At 59.0% G+C, this 27,827-nt stretch overlaps 1 protein-coding gene across 2 annotated transcripts; it reads left to right on the top strand.

Moving 5' to 3' along the window:
• Positions 1 to 4,174: 4,174 nt before the first annotated feature.
• FTCD (formimidoyltransferase cyclodeaminase) lies at positions 4,175 to 25,065 on the top strand. 2 transcript variants are annotated; one of them, XM_054542733.2, is made up of 14 exons: positions 4,175 to 4,228; positions 5,364 to 5,547; positions 6,651 to 6,779; positions 8,065 to 8,153; positions 8,308 to 8,487; positions 9,527 to 9,664; positions 9,802 to 9,933; positions 13,931 to 13,992; positions 14,310 to 14,439; positions 14,675 to 14,836; positions 21,967 to 22,010; positions 22,327 to 22,465; positions 23,677 to 23,772; positions 23,958 to 25,065. In XM_054542733.2, exons 1-14 carry the CDS (start codon positions 4,175 to 4,177, stop codon positions 24,216 to 24,218), a joined length of 1,800 nt encoding a protein of 599 aa, XP_054398708.2. In that variant the 3' UTR covers positions 24,219 to 25,065. The 2 variants fall into 2 exon arrangements, with proteins under 2 accessions (XP_054398708.2, XP_054398707.2); XM_054542732.2 differs by having other exon boundaries at positions 23,938 to 25,065.
• Positions 25,066 to 27,827: the final 2,762 nt, after the last annotated feature.

Genomic DNA, 27,827 nt, shown 5'->3' with positions numbered 1-27,827 from the left:
TGAAGGTGCTAGCCCAGCGTGGGCAACCCTCACAGCCAGCATGTTCCAATGCCCCGCACCTCGGGACCCTGGATGTGTGCGGCTGCCGTCACAAAGTACCACCGACCCAGCAGCTTAAACCACAGAAATTTATTCTGTCACAGTCCTGAAGGCCCAGAGTACAAGATCAAAGTGTCTGCAGATTCTGTTTGTCTGAGGTCTCTCTGCTTGGCTTGCTGATGGCCGCCTCCCTGCTTTGTCCTCCTGGCCTTTTCTCTGAGTGCATCCCTCGTGTCTCTCCCTCTTCTCACCGCCCTATCCATCTCCACATCCAATCCAGTCGTCTGCCGTGCTGGGGGTAATCCAGTCTGCCGTGCTGGAGGTCAGGCCTTCAGCAGATGGTTTTTCGAGGGGATGCAGTGCGGCCCTCAACAGACCTCATCCTCCCCTCTTGGCCTCCAGACATGGATCCCTGACTCCATCCTCCCCTTGAGCCTCCACAGAGCTCTGACCCCATCCTCCCCTCCCAGCCTCCACAGAGTCCTGACCCCATCCTCCCCTCCCAGCCTCCAGACATGGAGCCCTGGCTGGGGAACTCTGCTCCTAGCCTCTGAAGGTTTCTGGGCTTACCTGGCTCCTCTCTCATCCCAGTCCCCCTGAGTAGCCATGGAGGTGGGGTCCCTAAGGCCCACATGGCTGGGGTTCCATTAAGAACTTCAAGTGGGTGGCTCATGCCTGTAATCCCAGCACTTTGGGAGGCCGAGGCGGGTGGATCATGAGGTCAAGAGATTGAGACCATCCTGGCCAACATGGTGAAACCCCATCTCTACTAAAAATACAAAAAATTAGCTGGGCGTGGTAGCGGGCACCTGTAGTCCCAGCTACTTGGGAGGCTGAGGCAGGAGAATGGCGTGAATCCGGGAGGCAGAGCTTGCAGTGAGCCGAGATCACACCAGTGCACTCCAGCCTGGTGACAGAGTGAGACTCTGTCTCAAAAAAAAAAAAAAAAAAAAGAACTAAAGAACTTCAAGTGGGGCTGGGCTCAGTGGCTCACACCTGTAATTCCAGCACTTTGGGAGGCCGAGGCAGGAGGATCGCTTGAGCCCAGGAGTTTGAGACCAGCCTTGGCAACGTGGTGAGACCTCATGTGTATTTGTCTGATAAAAACATACGCAAGACTGGGTAATTTTTAAAGACAAAGAGGTTTAATGGACTCAACAGTTCCACAATCATGGTGGAAGGTGAAAGAGAAGCAAAGTAACGTCTTACAAGAGGGCGTGTGCAGGGGATCTGCCCTTTATAAAACCATCGGATCTCGTGAGACTATTCACTATCACAAGAACAGCACTGGAAAAAGCCGTCCCTGTGATTCAGTGACTTCCCACCGGGTCCCTCCCATGACGTGGGGATTATGGGAGCTACAATTCAAGATGAGATTTGGGTGGGGACACAGCCAAACCATATCACCATGTCTACCAAAAATTGAAAAATTAGCCAGTGTAGTGGTGTTGCCTGCGGCCCAGCTGCTCAGGAGGCCGAGCTGAAAGGATCTCTTGAGCCCGGGGGCCAAGGCTGCAGGAAGCCATGATTGTGCTGCTGCACTCCAGCCTGGGTGACAGAGTGAGACTTTGTCTCAAAAAAAAAAAAAAGAGAGAAAATGATAAAAGCACTGGAAGTGGGCAGCGGCTGAACGTGGAGACAGGAGTTGTCCCTTCTGAGCACGGCCCTGGTGCTGCTGACTTCTTGGGGAGCCTCCAGTCAGGGGAGCAGCAGCTGGGGAGGGCTGGGGCCTCTCTCACCTGCCTTCCCCCATATCACACATGCCCACTCTTGTGTGTATCCGCACTCACTCTCACGCGCGTGCTCCCCTGCCCCGCGCTCACATGTATCCTCGCTCACTCTCACGCGCGTGCTCCCCTGCCCCGCGCTCACGTGTATCCTCGCTCACTCTCACGCGCGTGCTCCCCTGCCCCGCGCTCACGTGTATCCGCGCTCACTCTCATGCGCGTGCTCCCCTGCCCCGCGCTCACGTGTATCCGCGCTCACTCTCACACGCGTGCTCCCCTGCCCTCACGTGTATCCATGCTCACTCTCACGCACGTGCTCCCCTACCCCATGCTCACATGTATCTACACTCACTCTCACACGTGTGCTCCCCTACCCCACACTCACATGTATCCTCGCTCACTCTCACGCACGTGCTCCCCTATCCCATGCTCACACGTATCTGCACTCACTCTCACACGTGTGCTCCCCTGCCCCGCACTCACATGTATCTGTGCTCACTCTCACACACGTGCTCCCCTGCCCTGCACTCACAAGTATCCTCGCTCACTCTCACACACGTGCTCCCCTACCCCACACTCACATGTATCCTCGCTCACTCTCACACGTGTGCTCCCCTACCCCACACTCACATGTATCCTCGCTCACTCTCACACATGTGCTCCCCTACCCCACACTCACATGTATCCTCGCTCACTCTCACACATGTGCTCCCCTGCCCCGCACTCACATGTATCTGTGCTCACTCTCACACATGTGCTCCCCTACCCCATGCTCACATGTATCTGCACTCACTCTCACACGTGTGCTCCCCTGCCCCGCGCTCACATGTATCTGTGCTCACTCTCACACACGTGCTCCCCTGCCCTGCGCTCACATGTATCTGTGCTCACTCTCACACACGTGCTCCCCTGCCCCGCGCTCACATGTATCTGTGCTCACTCTCACACACGTGCTCCCCTACCCCATGCTCACATGTATCTGCACTCACTCTCAAACGCGTGCTCCCCTGCCCCGCACTCACATGTATCTGTGCTCACTCTCACACACGTGCTGCCCTGCCCCGCACTCACGCGTATCCTCACTCACTCTCACACGTGTGCTCCCCTGCCCCGCGCTCACGTGTATCCTCGCTCACTCTCACACACGTGCTCCCCTGCCCCGCACTCACATGTATCTGTGCTCACTCTCACACACGTGCTCCCCTGCCCCGCACTCACATATATCTGCGCTCACTCTCACACGTGTGCTCCCCTGCCCCGCACTCACGTGTATCCTCGCTCACTCTCACATGCGTGATCCCCTGCCCCGCGCTCACGTGTATCTGCGCTCACTCTCACATGCGTGATCCCCTGCCCCGCACTCACGTGTGTCCTCACTCTCACACGCATGCTCCCCTGCCCCGCGCTCACGTGTGTCCTCACTCTCACACGCGTGCTCCCCTGCCCCGCGCTCACGTGTGTCCTCACTCTCACACGCATGCTCCCCTGCCCCGCACTCACGTGTATCCTCCCTCACTCTCACACGCGTGCTCCCCTGCCCTGCACTCACATATATCTGCGCTCACTCTCACACGTGTGCTCCCCTGCCCCGCACTCACGTGTATCCTCGCTCACTCTCACATGCGTGCTCCCCTGCCCCGCGCTCACGTGTATCCTCGCTCACTCTCACACACGTGCTCCCCTGCCCCGCACTCACATGTATCTGTGCTCACTCTCACACGCGTGCTCCCCTGCCCCGCGCTCACGTGTATCCTCACTCACTCTCACATGCGTGCTCCCCTGCCCCGCACTCACGTGTATCTGCGCTCACTCTCACACGCGTGCTCCCCTGCCCCGCGCTCATGTGTATCCTCACTCACTCTCGCACGTGTGCTCCTCTGCACTCTCCTGTCTGAGCTGAGCTGACCTCAGTTGGGTGCTGTGAGCCAGGGCCTCACACTGGCCTCTCACCCTCCACAGCCCTGGGGGTCCAGGCTCCTCCAGGAACAAACGCAGTCCCCATGGGCTGGCTGGAAGGCCTCCCAGAAGGCAGCACAGGGTCACGGGGGTCACCCGCAGGGGCAGAGGGAGGCCTCGTCACGACGGGATTCCAGCCAGGCTGGCCTGATGCTCCTGGGGGTCCTCAGCACACACCCCTTTGCCCCGGCATGCACTTCTTTCCGGGAACCCACACTGGCTGAGTGGAGCCGTCCCCTCCGGGTCAACAGCACCCAGGGTGGCTCTGCAGCTCCCCACTCCGCGCCTGCACAGGGACCGTGGCCCCAGTGCTCCTTGTGCCTTGCTGGTTAATGAGAAGCCAGTGGGGAGGTGCTGCCGGTGAGCGTATAAAGGCCCTGGCGGCGGCTGCGGAGCACTGGCCCTGTCCTTCCATCTGCCCAGAGAGGAGCATCCAGATCAAGGTGCTGGCCATGTCCCAGTTGGTGGAATGCGTCCCCAACTTTTCGGAGGGGAAGAACCAGGAGGTGAGGCCCCGAGGAGCTGGTCAAGCATCCAGGGCTGATGGGGCAGCTTGAGTGGCTGAGGCCCAGGCGGAGGAGGTGGTGGGCTTGGTGTTGGGGGTCATCTTCCCAGGATGGGCGGAGCCGCTGCCTGTGGGCCCCAAGGACATCCTGTGGCTGGGGGGCCTCGGGAGTGCCCGACCCAGGGGTGGGTGGAACACAACTGGTGCTCGTGGGGGCTGAGGCTTGGCTGTGGCTTCAGGGGCCTTTCGGGTGCTTTCGGTGGGGGATTGGGCAGATCTCTAGGCCTCAAAGGGCTTTGGTGCTTCCCCCTGAAAATGGGGCTCCTGCCACTGACCGAAAGGGCTGTGTGAGGTCACACGAAGTTGCCCAGCATGGTCCCCACCGCCGCCGCTCCATCTCCACTGGAGTTAGCTTGCTGAGCCCCCACCCTGCAGCCACCATCCTCACTGGACCCAAAACGAAGTAGGCACAGAGCGGGCAGCAGGCCCCCAGGTCCGGCCTCTCGCCATCCACAGCCCTGAGGTCCAGGCTCCTCCAGGAACAAATGCAGGCCCCAAGGGCCACCTGGAAGGCCTCCCAGAGGGCAGCACCAGGCCACAGGGGCCACCTGCAGGGGTGCAGGGAGGCCTCGTCATGCTGGGATTCCAGCCAGCACCAAGGCCCTGGGACAGGGCAAGATTTGGGGCTGAGCCCCTACTCCCAGCAGTCCTGCCACCCGGAAGGTTCTAGGCCCTTCAAGCCCCTCCCCCGTGCTGGTGATCTGTCCCTCCCCTGCTCGGGGGTGGGGGTCCTGGCCCCTCTGTAACCTGCGCCTGTGGTCACCTTCTTGGATCCCCGGCCACGTCTCTGGCATCTGTCTGTCGGGGCAGAGCCTGTGCGTCTCTCCTGGAGGCACCGCCTGCAGCCCCTTGTGGGGACCGTGCTTGGGCCAGAGTAACTGTGGCTGCTGTGAGGGTTCCCGGGCGGCCGCTGTGTGCAGGCACTTTTGGTGGGAGCTCAGCTTGTCGGAGAGCCCCCAAAGGCTTGGCCCGCCTCCTTAGCCCCCATTTGTGTCTCGGGGTGCAGCCACCTCCAAGCTCCTTTTCCTTCTTTCAAATGGGGAGATTGAGGTGTGGGGGCCGGGCCTGTGTCCCAGGTGATCGACGCCATCTCTGGAGCCATCACACAGAGCCCGGGCTGCGTGCTGCTGGATGTGGACGCAGGCCCTTCCACCAACCGCACCGTGTACACCTTCGTGGGGCCGCCGGAGTGCGTGGTGGAGGGGGCTCTCAACGCTGCCCGGGTAGCTTCCCGACTTATCGACATGAGCAGGCACCAAGGTGAGGTCTCTGGGCTCTCCTGTGGCCGCCGTGTCTTGGAATGTTGGGGCGGAGCCCTGTCCTGGTGTCCTGGGAAAGGGAGTAGGCCTGGGGCCCAGGCTTGGAATGTGGGGTCCAGTGGGGCTGGCTCTGGCTCTCCTAGGAGGACCCTGGAGTGTGGGGGTTATGGCCCCCAGCCTGCCTGCATGGCTGTGCTCTGGGGGACCCCCAGGTCACCACGCTCCTACAGCACCGGGCCACCTCCACGGCTGGGTCGGGGGAGGGGGCCACGCCAGGGAAGGTTTGTGGGCCCCCTCCACCTGCCCACACGTCAAGGGGGCTGAGAGCCAGTCTTGGAGCAGGCACTGGTGGGGGAAGGGCTGCCCGGAAGCTGACCTGTCAACAGCCCACAAGCCAAACACCTCGGTGGGCGGGCAGGGCCAAAGGTGTGTGGACACACGGGCGCTGGCCAGGGGCTGGGCCACTCATGAGAGGCCAGGGATTCACAGTGATCCCGACGGGTGGACCAATGAGAAGCTTATCTCTAAGTGACCAGCCCTGGGCGGTGGCGGCAAAGGTGGGGGAGGCTGGCGTCCCCTGGGGTGGGCGCCGACCCACGGCTTGGTGTAGCCACAGCGAGGGACACAGCTAGTGAGAAGAATGCTCTGGAAACGCAGTGTGGGTGCTCGGCTTCAGGGGAGGGGGTTGGGGTGGCCGGAACCCAGCCTCGAGCGCCCCCTCTTGGCCTGGCCAGGGCTGCCTGAGAGCTGAGCTTTGCAGCCCTTGGGAAGTTATTTTTGTGTTAGGAGAGGGACAGGTTTATCCCAGAGATGCCAGACCACCCGCTCAGGCTGCTGCTGCTCCTGGGCTGAATGACCTTCCCCACCCTGGCTGGGAGGATGGTACAGGAACTTCCGTTGTCCTGGGAGGGGCTGGTGCTTCCGCTGGGGCAGGGCTGGGAGTGCCCAGGGCCGGCCTCCTCCCTGTGGTCAGTGTGAGCAGCTCGCTGGGTGTGTGCACTGGGGGCTGCCCAGGCCGGAGAGGACAGAGGGTCCGAGAACCCCCTGGAGCTCCCACCCACTCCCATGCCTGGCCTCGCGCCCGGCCTCGCCGTCTCTCCGCAGGGGAGCACCCCCGCATGGGGGCCCTAGACGTCTGCCCCTTCATCCCCGTGAGGGGCGTCAGCATGGACGAGTGTGTGCTCTGCGCCCAGGCCTTTGGCCAGCGGCTGGCAGAGGAGCTGGACGTGCCAGGTGAGTGTGTCCCCCGCCCCCTCGCTCCGCTCCCGTCTCATTGGTGCGGGTTACTGGCTCCTTCTGTATCCGCAGTTCCCTGCTCTTGCAAGGGCAGAGTGTTCCAAAAAGCCACCATGCAGAAGCGCAGCTCCCTCAATACTGAAATAAACGCAGTGTCACCTGTGGCCGTGCAGGCCCGGGGCCTCCTCAGACTGCACCGCAGAGCAGCTGCACAGGCAAACCAAGAGCCTTAAAGTCCACGCCTTCTAGAGTAGAATAATTTCACTTTGGGAAATTAACTAAATCAAGAAAATGATACGAGACAAACAGAGACAAACGGGACAAAGTGCACACCCAGCCCCAGCGCTCAGGCTGCACCAACCCAGCGCTCCCGGGGCTCAGGCTGCACCAACGCAGTGCTCCAGGGGCTCAGGCTGCACCAACCCAGCGCTCCCAGGGCTCAGGCTGCACCAACCCAGCTCTCCTGGAAAGAAATCCTGAGGCAGGGACATAGGTCACAGTCACGCCAGCGTGCAGGGCACACGTAACCCCCGTCACAGTCACGCCAGCATGCAGGGCACACGTAACCCACGTCACGGTCACGCCGCCGTGCAGGGCACACGTAACCCCCGTCACAGTCACGCCGCCGTGCAGGGCACACGTAACCCCTGTCACTGTCATGCCAGCATGCAGGGCACACGTAACCCACGTCACGGTCACGCCGCCGTGCAGGGCACACGTAACCCCTGTCACTGTCATGCCAGCATGCAGGGCACACGTAACCCACGTCACGGTCACGCCGCCGTGCAGGGCACACGTAACCCCTGTCACCGTCACGCCGCCGTGCAGGGCACACGTAACCCCTGTCACTGTCATGCCAGTCCCCCCTGAAGGAAATCCCGACACAGCGCCCGCGTCACAGTCACGCTGGCGTGCGAGTTCACGAGTTTTTCCTTTTCTCTGTCGTTATATTTATGTGGTTGCTTGCGGTTCTGTTTATCATACAAAGAAAACAAGCATGAACGTCCTGCCGTTAGCATGTCCCACATGTTCCATCCTAACCCTGCAATTCGCCTTTTCAGGGCCCTCTGAGGAGGGGGTGGGCGGGGGTGCTGGCCCACACTGAGGGTCCACTGGGACCACCCACATCCATCCGAGGCGGAGAACGGGCACTCCCCGGGAGAGGGTACAGTAGGGGCCCATTCCTGGGTTAGGCTGGAGGGAGCCCCTCCACCTGGGTCCTCCAGGAACTGAGTCCTGGACCCCCTGCCGGTCCAGGCCTGACCGCCGGGCTCTCCTGCAGTGTACCTGTATGGCGAAGCGGCCAGGATGGACAGTCGCCGGACCCTGCCGGCCATCCGAGCTGGGGAGTACGAGGCCCTGCCTAAGAAGGTGCCCCACCCCGGGTGGTCGGGCCTGGGAAGGAAGTGGATCTGCCCCTTTGTCCTGGCTGGGGCGGCTGGGCTGGGCCCCTCCTTCCCGGGACCACGGTGGGGCTGCTCCCTCCCGTGGGGGATGTCTCACCCCAGGGTAAACTTGCCCACAGCTCCAGCAGGCCGAGTGGGCGCCCGACTTTGGCCCTAGCTCCTTTGTGCCCAGTTGGGGGGCCACGGCCACGGGGGCGAGGAAGTTCCTCATTGCTTTTAACATCAACCTACTCAGCACAAAGGAGCAAGCCCACCGCATCGCGCTCAACCTGCGGGAGCAGGGCCGAGGGAAGGACCAGGTGACCCCGTTCACTGACCCCATGGAGCCCAACCCAGCCCCTCGGGAAAGGGTTAGAGGCTGAGAGCCTCGGGCGGGGCGGTCAGTGGTGGATGGGGCACCGGTCGGACAGGGTTCGGCCTCCCACCTGCAGACTGGCCCAGCCTCCCCGTCCACACCGTGCGGGGACGGCGCAGGTCGGCAGGTCAGGGGTGGAGTGAAGCTGGGGAGCTCTGGCCTCGTGGGGATTTTCCATGGAAGGAGGCAGGGCTTCCCTTTGTTAACATGTGGCAGCATTTCTATACTGCTGGGAAACAGCGACTTCCGGAGTCCCAGGTGCCCTCAGGGGCCCCCCACATCCCTCCAGATGCCTTGGGAGCCCCGACACCCCTACAAACCTTCAGGTGCCCCCAGGCCTTTCCCTCCACGTCTGCACAGCAGTGGTCACCCGGTCTGAGCGTCACCCCTGCACAGATGGTTTAGATACCTGGAGAAAGAGATGGAGGGACCACTTGCCCATCTGTTCCCCACTCAGTGACCCCGGTCCACAAACAGCCGAGGTCCTGGGACCCGGCTTCCCCACCTGCAGACTCAGCACAAAAGCACAGGGACCTCCAAGTCCTGCTTTAGGCCCCAGCCAAGGGCAGAGGTCAGAGTCCCCCCACGTGGACTCAGTCACCCCGACAAGTGCGGGACTGAGGGGATGTGTCAGGGGAGCAGATGGGATGGGAGAATGGCATGGGGGTGCCCAGGGCCCCACCCCTCAGCATTCCCCCAACATCTAGGACACAGTGTGGCTGGGAGGCAGGGCCTAGGCTGGGCGGGGGCCTGCCGGGGTGGGTGTCCGGCCTCTGACCCTTGGGGCCTCTGTTTCCCTGTAGCAAGAGAAGTTTCTCTGGCCCTTCCCGGCCAGCTTAGTGAGGGACGGAGGAGAACCACAGCACCCACCCAGGCACAGGCTCCTCCCCGTCCAGCTGGGGGACGCAAGCGCCAGGAGAGACTGGCAGGGCCAGGCAGGATAAGCTTCCTAGCCCAGGCTGGGGAACGCTCTTCCTTTGCAGCCAGGACGTCTGAAGAAGGTTCAGGGCATTGGCTGGTACCTGGATGAGAAGAACCTGGCTCAGGTGTCCACCAATCTTCTGGACTTTGAGGTCACGGGGCTGCACACGGTCTACGAGGAGACCTGCCGAGAAGCACAGGTGAGCCCGGGAGCAGCCGCTGCTGCTGGGAGGGGCGTGCAGATCTGTGCCGTGGGCAGGGCAGGGGCCCCATATCCTCCAGCCAGGGCCGTTCTCCAGCCAGCCCCCAGGGGGTGACGCTGCCTGTGCCTTGGCAGGAGCTGAGCCTCCCAGTGGTGGGCTCACAGCTGGTGGGCCTGGTGCCCCTGAAGGCTCTGCTGGATGCGGCCGCCTTCTACTGCGAGAAGGAGAACCTCTTCATCCTGGAGGAGGAGCAGCGGATCAGGCTGGTGGGCCGGGCTGCTGAGGAAGGGTTGGACAGGGGCATGCGGGGAGGGTGGGGAGGTGGTGGCGGAGCTCACAGCCCTGGGGCACAGCTTCCCTCCCCGTCCTCCCCCTTCACTTTATTGACTTGTGTTCAGAAGATGAGATTTCACTTTTTATTTTAGAAACCTTATTGAGGTTTTTTTGTGACCTATGATATGCTCAGCTGTGCAAATTCCACGGAGACGACACCCCACCCCTTTCTGCTGGGTCTTGCCTCCTGGGCCGGCATGCTCCCGTGGAGGGGCCTGCGCCTCCTCTCACCACCTCTGTCGGGGCTTCCTCCACCCCTGGAACTGGCAGCTTATGGATGTGTGTGCTTTCAGCTATGGGACTTAGATCCCCATCCACGGAGCGACTCCTTCAGAAAGTGATTCCTTTTGTCTTGTGGACACCTGGGCCTCAGGGCTCCTGGAGTCTGGGTTCCACTGGGGCCTCAGGTCCTGCTGGGGTGTGGCAGCGTCTGCAGAGCCGCTGTCCGCCTTGGTCTGTCCTCTCACTCGAGGTCTCTGCAGAGCCGCTGTTTGCCTTGGTCTGTCCTTTCACTTGAGGTCACTGCAGAGCCGCTGTCCGCCTTGGTCTGTCCTTTCACTCAAGGTCACTGCAGAGCCGCTGTCCGTCTTGGTCTGTCCTTCTCACTCGAGGTCACTGCAGAGCCTCTGTCCGCCTTGGTCTGTCCTTCCACTCGAGGTCACTGCAGAGCCGCTGTCCGCCTTGGTCTGTCCTTTCACTGGAGGTCACTTTGTTTTAGGTGTGTTTTTTGCAATAAGCACAATCCACTTGACTGGATTTTTTGGGGACATTTTGTCTGTTTGTGTTTTTACTGATTTAGCTCTTGTGACTTGTGGATTCCATCCTTGTTTAGTCTCAGGCATATTTTCTTCTATTAGATCGTTGACCCAGTTATTTAGTTCTCTAGCTGTAGGACCCTGTGATGCTGCAGCAGCTTTGATGTCTTCTCTGCCTCCGTCTTTACTTTCTCTGCCACTCCTTTCCTCTGGATTCACAGCGGTTTTCTGAAACCCAGCCTCAATCATTGGTGCATTTGTGGCCTAGTCTGTTGTATTCCTGGCTGTTAACAAAATTTTTTGTGACTTTACATTTTGTATAATTTCTTACAGAGAAGATACAAGTGGCCCTCCACTCCTGCCTTCCACCCATATTTTCCAAGTGCTTGCATTTTGCCCCATTTATTTGTGTATAATCATATTATATTTTTTTCCGGACTATTGAGAAGTTGGGTTGAAGACGTTGTGCTCTTTTACCCCTAATTTATTAAGGCTGTGTTTCTTAAGAATAGGGACATTCTCTTACATAACCACGGTGTAATTATCAAAATCAGGAAATTCAACACTGATACAATCCTAGTATCTAATAATCTTCAGGACGTAATCAAATTGCTTCAGTGTCCCAGTGATTCCCATCATAGTGATTTCTCCTCCAATCCATGATCCAGTTCATGTAACACAGAGCACTGAGCCAACCTTTTCTCCTTTCATCCAACTGTTCCTGTCTTCCTTGTCCTTCATTGACCTTGACATAGTTTCAAAGGACAGACTTTTAAAAGCGCCTCAGTGGGGACTAGTCTGATGTTGCTTGTGGCCAGATGTAGTTGTGCATTTTTATTTTAATTTAATTTATTACTTCTTTTGAGACAGGGTCTTGCTCTGTCACCCAGGCTGGAGTGCAGTGGCACAATCACAGCCCACTGCAGCCCCAAACTCCAGGGCTCAGGTGATCTTCCCACCTCAGCCTCCCAAAGTGCTGGGATTACAGGCAAGCACCACTATGTAGTCCTGGCTAATTTTGTACAGATGGGGTTTTGCTCTATTGCCCAGGCTGGTCTCAAATTCCTGGACTCAAGCAATCCACTCACGTCAGCCTCCCAAAAGTGTTGGGACAACAGGTGTGCACCACCACGCCCAGTCAGTTACGCATTTTTGGCAGGAAAAGCATAGATGGTGTTGTGTCCTCCTCAGAGACGCCAACTCCCCACGATGCTCATTTTCTCAGGGTGCCGATGTGGACCCGTCACTCGGCCAAGGCGACCCCCTTCCTCCTGGGCCCTTCACTACAATGTTACTATTTTTCCTCTTGCAATTCATATGTTGTGGGGAGTACTTGAAGGTGTTTAAAGTATTGAGTAGGTAAATACCTGTTTATTACTGAAATTCCAGAGTTTTAGGAGCCGGTGACAGCATTCCAACGTCATCCTTTCTCTCTAAGCAGCAGCTGTCACTTCTCCACATTTCCTTGTCTTCTTATGTGTGAGGCCCCATCTGCTTTCCAGTGTGGTGTTTTGTCTTCTTCTTCTTCTTCTTTTTCTTTTTTTTTTTTTTGAGACAGAGTCTCGCTTTGTCACCCAGGCCGGAGTGCAGTGGTGCGATCTTGGCTCACGGCAACCTCCACCTCCCGGGTTGAAGCAGTTCTCTGCCTCAGCCTCTCGAGTAGCTGGGATTATAGGCATGTGCCACTGCACCCGGCTAATTTTTGTATTATTATTATTTTTTTTTTTGGTAGAGACGGGGGTTCACCATCTTGGCCAGGCTGGTCTTGAACTCCTGACCTCGTGATCCATTCGCCTCGGCCTCCCAAAGAGCTGGGATTACAGGCATGAGCCACCGTGACTGTCCGGGGTTTTGTCTTTTTTACCTGAAGGGCCCCACGCCTGCGGCCTGCACAGGTCTGGCTGTGCCCGTGGCTGTGTGCTGCCTCCTCGTGGTGAGGCTGCTTTGCTTTGTGTTGTGTGATTTTTGATTGCCAGTGCATGTTCTTTGGAATTTTATTTATGGTAATTCTTGGACACCTGAGTTCAAAGTTTTCTCCTCCAAGGAGGGTTTGTGCTGGCGCTTGTGGACACTGCCTCAGAGGACCCCCTGAAGCTGAGTTTTTGGCTTGGAGTTCTGGAACCACACAAGAGTGAATTCGGTGTCGGGTGAGGCCTGCAGCCTTGTCAGGGTGGCTTGTGATTAGGAATTCCCAGGAGATTTTTTTGTTTTCCTGCTTCACCCAAAGGGAAGGCAGGGACTGGGAAGTACCTCAACTGTTTCCTCTGGCGGGTGGCTGTTTCTAATTCATCCTTGCGGGTGTCACCTTCCAGGGGTCTCCAGTCGGACCCCACTCTGAAGGCCCCAGACCTCTCCCACTCGTCAGGGGCTGCCAGAGAGGGGCAGTTGCCCCCAGGGCAGACCCAGCTCCAGGCTGGCAGGCCTTTCCGGACTCGTCTTTCTGGTCGTGTCTGGTTTCGAATGATGTCCTGTTTGCTAGCTTAGCCAGGCCTTTAAAACGCCCCGCATCTTCCTGGGGTTTTCTGCGGAAGGAGGCTTTGCCTTGCGGCTTGCTGGTTCTATGGCCACGGGAAGGCGCTCTCCACCCCGCCCGGCTGCTGTCCCTCTCTGTGGGGCGGGGTGGGGGTCGCATAGCCAACGTGTTCCGAATGGGTTTCGCAGAATGAATTCTAATCTTAAATGGGACTGTCACAACTTTATTTTGAATTTAGGTAAAACTCACTTTTGTGGCATACAAGTTTATGTGTGGGTGACTTGGGGCTGTTCCTCAGCTTTTAAGGACTTGTTAGATGTGAAGACTTGGTGAATTAAAATCTTGCCCGCCCCTGTCAGCGATGGGGCAGTGGTGCTGGGGGGCGGCGAGGGATGAGCAGCAGTTTGCTGAGGGGTCCCCAGGGGGCAACTCCTTTCTCTGGGCCTCGGTTTCCCCAAGAGCAACCCAGGGTGATGGCTGTTTCCAGAAGCCTGTACGGGGTGCCTGCTGGGGCGGGGCCCACAGGGGTCCTAGCGGGGCAGAGGTGGGGGGTGCCAGCCACGCCCCTGCCCTGCTCCCCGCAAAAGCGCCTGTGTGCTCGGGGTAGGGGGCGGCTGCCGCAAGGGTGGGACCAGCGGGTTCCGAGGCTTTCCTGGTGGTGGAGACGCGCCGAGGCCGTTTCCACTCCAAGCGCTTTTCCAGGTGGTGAGCCGGCTGGGCCTGGACTCCCTGTGCCCCTTCAGCCCTAAGGAGCGGATCATCGAGTGAGCCTCTGCCCTCCCGCCCTCTTCTCACCCCTCCCGGGCTCTGCCTCTCGGGCCTTGCGGGGCGCTGGGGTCCCTGCGTGGAGACCGGCTGAGTCCTCCCAGCGCCTCCCTTTGGGCGTCTACTCGGCCTGCGCCAAGCCGGGGTCTGGGGGGTGAGCGGGGCACAGAGACCCCGGCCGGGTCCCCGCAGGTTCTCACCCGAGTGATCACCTCCCCGTGGCTGCAGGCGGGCGTGGGTCCTGGGGCCGCCCCGGGAGGACTGCGCTCCCCCCACCAACCCCAGCCAGACCCGCTGAGCCGCGCCCACCCTGCAGGTACCTGGTCCCTGAGCGCGGGCCTGAGCGAGGCCTGGGCAGCAAGTCCCTGCGCGCCTTCGTGGGGGAGGTGGGTGCCCGCTCGGCGGCCCCCGGGGGCGGCTCGGTGGCGGCGGCCGCTGCGGCCATGGTGAGCGCGGGGGGAGGGGAGGGGGAGGGGGAGGGGAGGCGCTGTTGTTGGGGGGAGGGCGCGCGGGGTGGGGAGGGCGCGGTGGGGCCGCCCTGGGTGGAGACGCGGGGGCCACACGGGTGGGACCCCCCAGGGGCGGGATCCCCGCAGGGATCACCCAGGCCCCTCGCTATTCCTGGGGGCGGTCCCGGGCCGTCTGGGGTCCCTGCGACCCCCACATCCACCTCTCTCGCAGGGCGCGGCGCTGGGCTCCATGGTGGGCCTCATGACCTACGGGCGGCGCCAATTCCAGCCCCTGGACGCGACGATGCGGCGCCTGATCCCGCCCTTCCGCGAGGCTTCGGCCAAGCTAACCACGCTGGTGGATGCCGACGCCGAGGCCTTCGCCGCCTACCTGGTGAGTGGCGGCCACAGCAGGGCTCCCCGGGCCCCCCCAACAGCGAACCCCCAGCTGGGCCCCCAGTGAGAAGCGGGTCAGCCTCTGGCTGGGGAGGGGCTGGGGACCAGGAGTGGCCTGAGGGCGTCACCACTGGCCGCTGTCTGGACCTTGACCACTAGCACCGCCCTCACCCTGGCAAGTGCTTGGGCCCGGCAGGTTTGAGGGTTCGGCCAGGGTGACCCCACATTCACAGGCCATGGCAGCTGGTACAAGGGAACAGGCCCCTCCCAGCAGGGGAGCCAGGAGCTCAGGCTTGGGGGACCCCACAGACCTGGAGCAAGGCGGGGCCCCTAAAGAAGCCTGCAAGAATCTCGGGAACACAGTGATGAGTGCTCTCAGGCAGGCCAGAGAGGACCCGTTTTAGCCACAACAGAAGACAGAAACACCATCTTCAGATAACACCCACTCAGGCAGGCAGTGACCCCACCTCCCTCCAAACGGGACAGGAACATGAGCATCAGCTGGCAGGATGTGCCCACAGAGGGGTGCTGGGTGCTCAGACCCTAGGGCGGGGGCCAGAGAGCCTGGGAAACGGCAGTGACAAGGTCAGGATGCCCCCAAGCAGTTCCAGCCCAGGAGAGGACAGGAGGGAAGGGCAGAAAAGAGAGAGAGGCAGGGGGGAGAGAAGAGAGGGAGAGCGGGGAGAGAGGCAGATGGCGGAGAGAGGGAGGGAGGGGAGAGGGAGGAAGGGGGGAGGGAGGGAGTGGGAAGAGAGGGAGAGGGGGAGAGAGGGAGGGAGAGGGGGAGAGGGGGAGAGAGGGAGGGAGAGGAGGAGAGAGGGAGGGAGAGGGGGAGAGAGGGAGGGAGAGGGGGAGAGAGGGAGGGAGAGGGGGAGAGAGGGAGGGAGAGGGGGAGGGGGGAGAGAGGGAGAGGGAGGGAGAGGGAGGGAGAGAGAGGGAGAGGGAGGGAGAGAGAGGGAGGGAGGGGGGGAGGGGGAGAAAGAGAAAGGGAGGGAAGGGGGAGAGAGGGAGAGGGGGAGAGAGGGAGTGAGGGGGGAGAGAAGGAGGGAGAGGGGAGGAGGGAAAGGGGAGAGAGAGGGAGAGGGGGAGAGAGAGGGAGAGGGGGAGAGAGGATGGGAGAGAGGGGAGAGAGGGAGGGGGGGAGAGGGAGGGGGAGGGGGAGGGGGAGAGGGAGGGGGGAGAAAGGGAGGGGAGGGAGAGAGAGGGAGAGGAAGGGAGAGAGGGAGGGAGAGAGAGAAAGAGGGAGGGAGAGAGAGGGAGAGGGAGGGAGAGAAGGAGAGGGGGAGAGGGAGGGAGAGAGGGAGAGGGGGAGAGGGAGGGAGAGAGGGAGAGGGGGAGAGGGAGGGAGAGAGGGGGAGGGGGGGAGAGAGGGAGAGGGGGGAGGGAGGGAGAGGGAGGGAGAGGGGGGGGAAGGGAGAGAGGGAGGGGGAAGGGAGAGAGGGAGGGGGAAGGGAGAGAGGGAGGGGGGAGAGAGGGAGAGGAGAAGAGAGGGAGAGGAGAAGAGAGGGAGAGGAGAAGAGAGGGAGAGAGGGGAGAGGGAGAGAGGGGAGAGGGAGAGAGGGGAGAGGGAGATGGGGGAGAGGGGGAGAGGGGGAGAAGGGGAGAGAGGGAGAGAGGGAGAGGGGGAGAGGGGGAGGGGGGAGAGAGGGAGAGGGAGGGGGGAGGGAGGGAGAGGGAGGGAGAGAGGGAGGGGGAAGGGAGAGAGGGAGGGGGAAGGGAGAGAGGGAGGGGGAAGGGAGAGAGGGAGGGGGGAGAGAGGGAGAGGAGAAGAGAGGGAGAGGAGAAGAGAGGGAGAGAGGGGAGAGGGAGATGGGGGAGAGGGGGAGAGGGGGAGAAGGGGAGAGAGGGAGAGGGGGAGAGAGGGAGGAAGAGAGGGGAGGACGGAGGGGGGAGAGAGGGAGTGGGAGGGAGAGAGAGGGAGAGAGGGAGAGGGGGAGAGGGGGGAGAGAGGGAGAGGGAGGGCGGAGGGAGGGAGAGGAAGGGAGAGAGGGAGGGGGAAGGGAGAGAGGGAGGGGGGAGAGAGGGAGAGGAGAAGAGAGGGAGAGAGGGGAGAGGGAGATGGGGGGGAGAGGGGGAGAGAGGGAGAGGGGGAGAGAGGGAGAGGGGGAGAGAGGGAGAGGGGGAGAGAGGGAGAGAGGGGGGAAGAGAGGGGAGGACGGAGAGGGGGAGAGAGGGAGCGGGAGGGAGAGAGAGGGAGAAAGGGGAGAGAGGGAGCGGGAGGGAGAAGAGGGAGAGAAGGAGAGAGAGGGGAGAGAGGGAGAGGGAGGGAGAGAGAGGAAGAGGGGGAGAGGGGGTGGGGGAGAGATAGGTGGAGAGAGAGGGAGGAAGAGAGAGGGAGGGAGAGAGAGGGAGAGAGGGGAGAAAGGTGTAGGGGCCAGCCCTACAGGTCCTGTGGGTTTTTCTCCCCGTGTGTAGAGATGAGAGATTGTAGAAATAAAGACACAAGACAAAGAGAAGAAAAGACAGCTGGGCCCAGGGGACCACTACCACTAAGACACGGAGACCGGTAGTGGCCCTGAATGCCTGGCTGCGCTGTTATTTATTGGATACAAACCAAAAGAGGCAGGGTAAAGAGTGTGAGTCATCTTTAATGATTGATACGGTCACGTGAGTCACACGACCACCGCAAAGGGGGCCCTTCCCTGTTAGGTAGCCGAGGTGGAGAGAGGACAGCTTACATCATTTTTTTAATGCTGTTTTTAGAAAGATTAAAGACTTTAATACTTTTACTAAGTTTGCTACTGTTACCTAGAGGGCGGAGCCAGGTGTGCAGAGTGGAACATAAAAGTGAAACAGGAGCGTGAGTGCTAAAGCACAGCATCACAGGGAGACAATTAGGCCTCAGGGTAACTGCGGGCGGGCCCTTTGCAAGAGGTGGTGGACCAGAGTCTTCTTTAAACTCCCCTGGAGAAAGGGAGACTGCCTTTTCTGGTCTGCTAAGTAGCGGGTGCTTTTCTTTGGCACTGACGCTACCGTAGACCATGCTCTGCTTGGTAACGGGCGCCTTCCCAGACGCTGGCCTTACCGCGAGACCAAGGAGCCCTCTAGTGGCCCTGCCTGGGCCTGACAAAGAGCTCACACTCGTTTTTTGGTTACTTTTTACCGTGCCCTTTCAGCTCCTATCTGTGTATGGCCTGGTTTTTCCTAGGTTATGATTGCAGAGCAAAGATTATTATAATATTAAAGAGTAATTGCTACAAACTAATGATTAATAATTATATATAATCATATCTATGATCTATATCTAGTATAACTCTTGTTATTTTATATATTTTATTACACTAAAACAGCTCGTGCCTTTGGTCTCTTGCCTGGGGCACCTGGCTGGCTTGCTGCCCACAAGAGGGAGATGGGGAGGGGGGTAGGGAGAGAGGGAGGGGAGTGGGGAGAGAGGGAGGTGGGGAGAGAGACAGGGAGGGACAGAGTGGGAGGGAGGGAGAGAGAAACATGTGCCCCAGCCTCCGGAGCAGGGCAGTGGGGGCGCCTGTGTTTCTGGGAGGGCCACAGACCCCCAGCCCTAAGTTGGGAAGTCTACCCTGCAAGGCTGGGTGAGGAAGGCAGGCCCCAAATGCACGTGGAATCCACACACAGGCACAGAGGGAGCCAGGAGGAGGGCCTCGGATAAACAGTCCCGGATTTGCAGAGGGAGTCGCCTGAGGCTCCCGTTCTGGTCCTGTGGAGAGGTGAAGCTGGCTGGGCTTCTGGGTCGGGTGGGGACTTGGAGAACTTTTCTGTCTAGCTAAAGGTTTGTAAACACACCAATCAGCACTGTGTCTAGCTAATGGGGTGGGAACTTGGAGAACTTCTCTGTCTAGCCAAAGTATTGTAAAAACGCACCAGTTAGGGCTCTGTGTCTAGCTAAAGGTTTGTAAACGCACCAATCAGCACTCTTTAAAAATGGACCAATCAGCACTCTGTAAAACGGACCAATCAGCACTCTGTAAAATGGACCAATTAGCGCTCTGTAAAATGGACCAATCAGCAGGATGTGGGTGGGGCCAAATAAGGGCATAAAAGCTGGCCACCGAAGCCAGGGGCGCCGGCCAAGTCGGGTACTGTTCTGAACTGTGGTGACTTTTTTCTTTTTGCTGTTGGAGATAAATCTTGGTGCTGCTTACTCTCTGGGCCTGCACTACCTTTATGAGCTGTAACACCCACCGCCAAGGTGTGTAGCTTCACTCCTCAAGTCAGTGAGACCATAAGCCCACCGGGAGGAACCAACAACTGCGCTACGTGCCACCTTTAAGAGCTTAACACTCACTGCGAAGGTCTGCGGCCTCACCGGAAGGAAGGAAGAAACAACTCCCGACGCGCCACCTTTAAGAGCTTCTCACTGCGAAGGTCTCCGGCCTCACCTGAAGTCAAGCAAGACCACGAACCCGCCAGAAGGAAGAAACTCCGGACATATTTGAACATCAGAAGGAACCAATTCCGGACACACTGTTTGCAGGGAGGTGTAGACGCTGATTACCTTTTCCAGTCATTTTAAAAATTCGGGTTTCATTTATTTACTTTTTACAATAGATGGGCCCTTCGGGGGTTCACCCCGCCTTCGCCACAGCCCGCCCAGTGCTCGCCTCTCTTGCTGCCTCAGAGCTCCGCGTTTCCTTCCCCTCGCGCACAGCCCTGCCGGCTCCCAGCCTGGCCCTTGCGTTTTCCACTGTCGGAAGCACCCCCCCCCAGGGGGGCCCAGGGCACCTAACACCTGCTTGCGGAGCCCTGCGTTCTGGGATGCGCTTCTCATTACCGGGGAGGTTAAGCATGTTCTGTACATTTAGCGGTGGTTTTTACTTCCTTTTCAGGAAGTTATCTGGTGAATATTTTTTGACTCCTTTTATCTTAGTTTCTCTTGGGGTTTTCGCTTCTATTTTTTTTTTTTTTTTTTTAAATAGGGGAGTCAGGCCTTGTTCTAGGCTCAGCTTTCCCCGTTTGTTGTTCGTCTTTGGACCTTGCGGGTGGGGGCTTCTGACAATGACTCTTAATCTTTATGTCGTGGAATGTATCAATCCTGACTATATTTTTTGGGTCCTGTATCACAGTTTAAATGGCCTCCCCAGAACAAGATGATCTTTTCTAGACTTTAATGGGTTGATGAACTTTAGACCCGGAGAGGCATTTAAAGACAGTCATGAATTTAAATATAAATATTGGAAATAGGCCAGGCATAATAGCTCACACCTGAAATCCTAGCACTTTGGGACACCAAGATGGGCAAATCCCTTGAGCTCAGGAGTTTGAAACCAGCCTAGACAACACACCAAGACCCTGTATTTACCCACCAAAAAAAAAAAAGCCAGGCGTGGTAGCAGGCGCCTGTGGTCCTAGCTACTCAGGAGGCTTAAGTGGGGATAGCTTGAGGCCCGGAGTTTGAGGCTGCAGTGAGCCGTGATTGCACCACTGCACTCTAGCCTGGGCAACAGAACGAGACCATGTCTCTAAAGTAAACATACGTATATAAAACATAGGAACAACTTTACATTTAGAAATTTAAAATAAGGTGAATAATTGAATAATTAAGTAGAGAGGAAAAGTATGTAGATGAAAATGTAATCAAGAGGCAGGAAAAAACCAAGACGTGTGGTTTAGAGAAACATGAGCGGGGAGGGTGAGACTGCGCCAGGCATCAGTGGTCGCAATCAGTGGATTGGTTTACACTCTCTGTGAGCCACGCAAAGGTGGACGGGGAGTGCTGGGTTGGTTTACACTCCCTGTGAGCAATTCGAAGGTGGACGGGGAGTGCTGGGTTGGTTTACACTCCCTGTGAGCAATTCGAAGGTGGACGGGGAGTGCTGGGTTGGTTTACACTCCCTGTGTGCCACGTGTGAAGGTGGACGGGGAGTGCTGGGTTGGTTTACACTCCCTGTGTGCCACGTGTGAAGGTGGACGGGGAGTGCTGGGTTGGTTTACACTCCCTGTGAGCAAAGCAAAGGTCGACTTTTGAAAAACATAAGGAACTATCTTTACCTTGCACCAAATACATAAGTAATTTCCAGATAGAATAGAAAACTGTGTTTCCCCATCGCCAACACAACCAAGCCTCACGATAAATCACAGAAAACAAAACCCGACTGGGCGGGCTGGCCTCGGCTGGACACAGATGTGGCCACGTGAAGCACACCCTCGGCCAAGATCTGCCTAGGGAGACCACGGACACCGCAAGGCCTGGCTGTGAGAGAGTGTTCGTAGTTTGAGTCACAGCATGGGGATGGCTGTCCTGCCTCCGCCTGCAACTGCTGCAGACCCTCGTGCAGAGGACAGCCTGGGAGAGGGGCTGCAGCCAGGAGGCCTGGTCCAGATGAAGCCCCAGCCAGTCAGGGAGACACTGGGCATTTCTGTTCCTCGATCACCGCTGTCGGAACGGTCAAAGGATCCAGATCTGGCCGGGGCCCAGGGAACATTTGCTCTCGTCCATGGCCGAGGGTAGGGGCCGTTGATGATGACTTTCTGATGGAGATATGGCTGAATCTTCCAAGATGAAGTGAGCACATTCCCCACTGACCACCCCTCGGCCGGGGCTCTGGCCACAGCCCATGTGAGTAGGGCTCCCAGTGGGTCCCTGGGAGGTTGGTGTGTGGCCCCAACCGTGCTCGTCCACACGGGGTAGGTCCGAGGAGCCGAATGCCTTCAGGTGACGCCGTGAGCTACACACGTGAGCACCTAGGAAAGGCCAGCGCCTGTGGCCGGGGCAGGGATGTGAGGGGCTCTGAGGTTTGCTCTTAGTCCTTCTGCACAGTCTGAGTCTCTCATGCCCAGGCTTGGGGGCGGTGCAGCTGCTTGTGTTGGAGACACAGGCCCAGAGCCACTCCTGTCCTACAGGTTCTGAGGGCTCAGGGGACCTCCTGGGCTTTCAGGCTCTTTAGCTGAGAATAAGGGCCCTGAGGGAACTGTCTGCTTCTCACATCCCCGGGTCTCTGACCATCTGCTGTGTGCCCCTGACCCCACCCACCCCGCTCCTCCACCAGGCCTGATGCCAAGGGCTGTAAACCACTGGCCCAACAGAAGCTTGGTTCCTAGAGAACTGGTCCCTGCCTGGGACATGCTCCTTGCTACGGCCCCTTGTGGGAGCTCAGACGGCATGGCTGCTCCCCCTACAGTCCCTCGCCCAGTGGTTCTGTCTTTTTCTGGCAGGAAGCAATGAGGCTGCCCAAGAACACACCTGAGGAAAAGGACAGGTGAGCCTGGAGGGCCGGCTGCACGGGGGGCCTCTGTGTCTGGGGAGTTGGCCAGGATCCTGGGTACCTGGGTGCTGTGACAGGGCGTGGTTGGCCTGGGCGTGCTGGGTGTTTGGGAATGACGGGGCGTGGTTGGCCTGGGCGTTCTGGGTGTTTGGGAATGACGGAGCGTGGTCGGCCTGGGCGTGCTGGGTGTTTGGGAATGACTTCCCATCGCCCGCTTCTGCAGCCTGCTCAGCCCTGTTGGGGTGCAGTGTGTCCACTGCCTGCCTGTGTGTGTGCCCCTGTGCCCAGGCTCTCCTCTTGCTCCTTCCAGGCGCACAGCGGCCCTACAGGAGGGGCTGAGACGGGCAGTCTCTGTGCCGCTGACGCTAGCGGAGACGGTGGCCTCGCTATGGCCAGCGCTGCAGGAACTGGCCCGGTGTGGGAACCTGGCCTGCCGGTCAGACCTCCAGGTAGGGGGGCCCGGGGGACCCCAGGTCTCCTGCTGCAAAGCAGGAAGCAGCTGTTGGGGCTGAGTCGCTGGAGAGCACAGCATGTTGGTTTGCTGGGCTGAGCCAGGTGGGGAGACCTCACTTCACGGGCAGTTCCCGGGGCTTTGGCTTACTCCAACAGGGCCGGGGTGTCCACTGCCTGCTAAGATCTCGCTCATGGTCGCACCACAGACGGAGACCCAAATGTGTCTGCAGAGCCCACCCTGACCACTGTATAAGTGTATACTCCCCCAAGACCCCCTGTATCACCCCACTGTCTTGTTCTAGAAAACACCTACGTCAGCCCAGGCACAATGGCTCATGCCTGTGGTCCCAGCACTTTGGGAGGCTGAGGCGGTAGGATCATTTGCATAGAGGAGGTCGAGACCAGCCTGGGCAACATAGTGGGACCTTGGCTGTACAATAGATACATATGAGCAGGGCATGGTGGTGCCTGTGGTTCTAGCTAATTGGGAGGCTGAGGCAGGAGAATTGCTTGAGCACGGGAGGTTGAGGCTGCAGTGAGCCGTAATCACACCGCTGCACTCCAGTCTTGGTGACAGAGCAAGACCCTGTGTCAAAAACAACAAAACAAGGAAGCACACAAGGCAGCTCCTGGAAATAGATGCATCACACTGACAGGGGCCACGGCTGGGCAGAGGGTCCCAGACAAGGAATGTCTGTCTTATGGGCTCAGCACTTTCTGCAGCCGCCCTGAGATCTCATGGTCTTCAGGGTCTTTATAGGAAAGACACCTCTTTTCAGCATCTGGTCCCAGAGAAGTGTCCCCTCAGTCCCTGGGAAGTGGCCCTGGAGTGGGCGGGCCGTTAGCCTGAAGCTGTCTCTGGGGGCCCTCCAGGGGATGACTTTGCCTCTAGAACTGTGGTCCTGGCTCCTAGAGTGGCAGAGAGCCTCCAGCGTGACTGCTCCCAGGCCTCCTGTGGGGCTGAGCCCTGCTTGGATAAGAGGAAATTTCATTTTCTAAGCTCAGTGGTGGAAGAAACCAGGAGCCGTGCTGAGCTTGTTGGCCTGGTGGCGGCTCCCCTCTGTGGGGCGAAAGCGGGGGCTGCGCTGGGCTCCTTGTGAGGAGGAGGACGAAGTCCGGCCTGTCCCGGAGCCCCTCAGGCAGAGACCCTCCTTCCAGCAGTTTGCTCAGCCTTGATCCATGTAGGGGCTCCCTGGGGTCCTTGCAGGTGGCGGCCAAAGCCCTGGAGACGGGCGTGTTCGGCGCATATTTCAACGTGCTCATCAACCTGAGGGACATCACAGACGAGGCATTTAAGGACCAGGTGAGCACGAAGCAGGTGTGGTGCCCGGACCCCATGTGGGGGCCTGGATTCACAGCCTCAGGGTGATTGCCGACTGGCCGTGGGCAGCGGGGGTCAGAGGTTGCTGCCCAGCAAGCTAGGCTGAAGACGGGAACTCCCAGACCCCTCTTTCCCCGTGTCCGTCAGATCTACCATCGCGTCTCCAGCCTCCTTCAGGAAGCCAAGACTCAGGCTGCACTGGTGCTGGACTGCTTGGAGACCCGGCAGGAGTGACGGTGCGGGAGGCCTCTCTCGGCTCTGTGGCCCCTCCCTCGCCCATCCCCAGAGGGCAGAGCTGTGACCTCGGTGGGGACACAGCTTGTTCGTGTGGGGCCCGGAGGATAGGTGGGCGGGCAGCGGGGCGTCGCCCGGGAATGGAGGCGCTGGCAGGGACAGAAGACCCCTTAGTCCCATGTGACCTCCAGTAAAGTCTTGGCACCAAACCTGTGTTGTGTGTTGGCGGTTTTGGGGGCAGGGCTGAGAGCTGAGCTGCGGGTCTTGGGGCAGGAGCAGGACACATGGTCAGTGGCCCACGGGAGCCGGGATTAGAGGGAATGGGGTCACAGCGTGAGGTCACAGACCTCAGCGCCAGGGTCCCCAGACACCCAGTGCAGCCCACAGTGGACAGGGTCACAGGTATTCGGAGCACCTGGGGTTCAGTGCGGGTCCCTGGGCTGCAAGGCCCCTCGTCTGAGGGAAAGGGGCCCTGGTTGTGCATGGGACAGAAACCCTGGGAACAGCAGGACCTTCGACGCTGGAAGGAGGATAGTCTTGCTTCCCAGGTGCAGCTCCCGGTGGGTCTGGGCAGCCCCACGGAGCACGGTACTGGCCCCGTCCTCAGTTCCCGTCCACCTTTCAACCAGCAGCTCCTGGGAGACTTTTCCTCCCAGCCTCAGCTCCCTGCCAGGCCAGCTTCCTGTCTCCAGAGAAGTTCTCCATTAAAAAACAATTTAACAAATCACTATACTCTCAGATTACTTCCAGATGAACTATTACATGAGATAGACGAAGTATGAATGTATTTGTTAGACGGTAGTGCAGGATGTTAAAAAGATGACTGCGTCCTTGAGTGAAGCAGAAAACTCAAATGCCTTATTGGAGAGATTACCCATTCTGAAAATAGAACATACTTGTTCCTGAAAGAAGATGTCATCGTCCAAGACAAATGACAAGAATCCTACAGGGAGAAAAAACACCCAAGGTATGTGGGCACAGGGCCATCATCACTCAGCATGAAAGATTCCTACACATCCGGCCGGCAAGGGGCGACAGGGAGGGGAGACTGGGGAGGGGATGCTGGGGAGGGGAGACTTGGGGAGGGAACGCTGGGGAGAGAAGACTGGGAGGGAACACGGGGGAGGAGAGACTGGGAGGGGAGACTGGGGAGGGAACGCTGGGGAGGAGAGACTGGGAGGGGAGACTGGGGAGGCAACACTGGGGAGGGGAGACTGGGAGGGGAGACTGGAGAGGGGGAACGCTGGGGAGGGAAGACTAGGAGGGAACGCTGGGGAGGGGAGGCTGGGAGGGAAGACTGGGAGGGAACGCTGGGGAGGGGAGACTGGGAGGGAACGCTAGGGAGGGGAGGCTGGGAGGGAATGCTGGGGAGGGAGGAGGCTGGGAGGGGAGGCTGGGGAGGGGACTCTGGGAGGGGAGGCTGGGGAGGGAACGCTGGGGAGGGGACTCAGGAGGGGAGGCTGGGAGGGGACATTGGTGAGGGGACATTGGTGTTGGGCTGGTGAGGGGACATTTGTGAGGGGACATTGATGTTGGGATGGTGAGGAGACATTTGTGTGGGGACATTGGTGTTGGAACCATGAGGGGACATTTGTGAGGGATGTTGGTGAGGGGATGCTGGTGTGGTATAATTGGTGAAGGGCCAGTGGTGAGGGGCAGTTGCTGGGTGGAGCTGTGGGGTAGAGCCCATGGGTAGCTGGAAGTCCCTTCCAGTGGGACTGACGTTCCTGCCCTGCAGGGTCCAAGGCTGCACACGTGGGAGCTGGCACCAGAGAGGGGAGTGCCCTCTCCCTGTAGAGGCCCTGGGCAGCTCCTGTGGGCGAAGCTTGTGCACCTGCAGGGGCCTCTGCCTCCCTCTACTTGCGGGACCTGCGGTGTTCACCTGTAGCACAGAGGTCTGAGGGCTGACACTCAGGGCGCAGGGGTTTAGCGAAACAGGCGGGCCTCTTCTGCATCTCCTGCTGGCATTTGCGTAGTTTTTTTGTGGGACAGGAAAAGGAGGAGAGGAAGAGAAAATGAGTGACGTCTTCCCCTGGAGCTGGAGGCTGTGTGGTCAGATGACAGAGAGGTGGAGTATGAAGAAAAGAGTGAGTCTTCTCAAAGGACAACAAAGTTTTGGGGTATCCAGAGTGAATTGCATTCCCCCAGTTTCACATGTTGTCTCCTAACCATAACCGTAATCCTTAACCCTAACCCTAACCCTAACCCCAACCTTAACCCCAACCTTAACCCTAACCCCAACCCCAACCCCAACCCCAACCCCAACCCCCAGATCTCTGGATGTGACCTTGTTTGGAAATGGGGTCCTTGCAGATGCAGTGAGGTCAGATGAGATCATCCTAGAGCAGGGTGAGCTTGGCCCAGTGTGACTTGGGTGAGGTTATCTTGGAATAGGCTGAGCCCTGGTCCAATGTGACTCGGGTGAGCTCATCCTAGAACAGGCTGAGCCCTGGTCCAGTGTGACTCGGGTGAGCTCATCCTGGAACAGGCTGAACCCTGCTCCAGTGTGACTCGGGTGAGCTCATCCTGGAACAGGCTGAGCCCTGCTCCAGTGTGACTCGGGTGAGCTCATCCTGGAACAGGCTGAGCCCTGGTCCAGTGTGACTCGGGTGAGCTCATCCTGGAACAGGCTGAGCCCTGGTCCAGTGTGACTCGGGTGAGCTCATCCTGGAACAGGCTGAGCCCTGGTCCAGTGTGACTCGGGTGAGGTTATCTTGGAACAGGCTGAGCCTTGGTCCAGTGTGACTCGGGTGAGCTCATTCTAGAATAGGCTGAGCCTCGTCCAGTGTGACTCGGGTGAGCTCATTCTAGAATAGGCTGAGCCCTGGTCCAGTGTGACTCTGGTGAGCTCATCCTAGAATACGCTGAGCCTCGTCCAGTGTGACTCGGGTGAGCTCATCCTGGAATAGGCTGAGCACTGGTCCAGTGTGACTCAGGTGAGCTCATTCTAGAAGAGGCTGAGCCCTGGTCCAGTGTGACTCAGGTGAGCTCATCCTGGAATAGGCTGAGCCCTGGTCCAGCGTGACTCAGGTGAGGTCATTCTAGAATAGGCTGAGCCCTGGTCCAGTGTGATTCTGGTGAGCTCATCCTAGAGCAGGCTGAGCCCTGGTCCAGTGTGACTCAGGTGAGCTCCTCCTGGAATAGGCTGAGCACTGGTCCAGTGTGACTCAGGTGAGCTCATTCTAGAAGAGGCTGAGCCCTGGTCCAGTGTGACTCAGGTGAGCTCATCCTGGAATAGGCTGAGCCCTGGTCCAGCGTGACTCAGGTGAGGTCATTCTAGAATAGGCTGAGCCCTGGTCCAGTGTGATTCTGGTGAGCTCATCCTAGAGCAGGCTGAGCCCTGGTCCATGTGACTCAGGTGAGCTCATCCTGGAATAGGCTGAGCACTGGTCCAGTGTGACTCTGGTGAGCTCATCCTGGAATAGGCTGAGCCTCGTCCAGTGTGACTCTGGTGAGCTCATCCTAGTACAGGCTGAGCCCTGGTCTAGTGTGACTTGGGTGAGCTCATCCTAAAACAGGCTGAGCCATGGTCTGGTGTGACTCAGGTGAGCTCATCTTAGGATAGGCTGAGCCCTGGTCCAGTGTGACTTAGGTGAGCTCACCTTATGGCAGGCTGAGCCCTGGTCCAGTGTGACTTAGGTATTCTAGAGCGGGCTGAGCCCCAGTCCAGTGTGGTGACTTGTGTTCTTATCCAGGAGCTCAGGAACCCTGGGATGCTGGGGAGAGGCTGGGGCAGGCCCTTCTCTAGGCCTCCAGAGGAAGCATGGCCCGGCTGACACCTCCAGAGCTGTGGCGGATACTGG

The sequence above is a fragment of the Pongo abelii genome, chromosome 22, assembly GCF_028885655.2.
Source record: "Pongo abelii isolate AG06213 chromosome 22, NHGRI_mPonAbe1-v2.0_pri, whole genome shotgun sequence".
In the NCBI taxonomy this organism is placed as follows: Eukaryota; Metazoa; Chordata; class Mammalia; order Primates; family Hominidae; genus Pongo; species Pongo abelii.
The sequence above is the reverse complement of the archived record's forward strand: the minus strand, read 5'-3'. Positions and strand labels throughout refer to the sequence as shown.

Bases quoted from the DNA above. Each gene is read 5' to 3' on its own strand.
- FTCD (XM_054542733.2), top strand. From the start codon at position 4,175: ATGTCCCAGTTGGTGGAATGCGTCCCCAACTTTTCGGAGGGGAAGAAC. The intron at 6,780-8,064 runs GTGAGTGTGTCC...GCTCTCCTGCAG, and splicing joins AGAGGAGCTGGACGTGCCAG to TGTACCTGTATGGCGAAGCG. The intron at 8,154-8,307 runs GTGCCCCACCCC...ACTTGCCCACAG, and splicing joins ACGAGGCCCTGCCTAAGAAG to CTCCAGCAGGCCGAGTGGGC.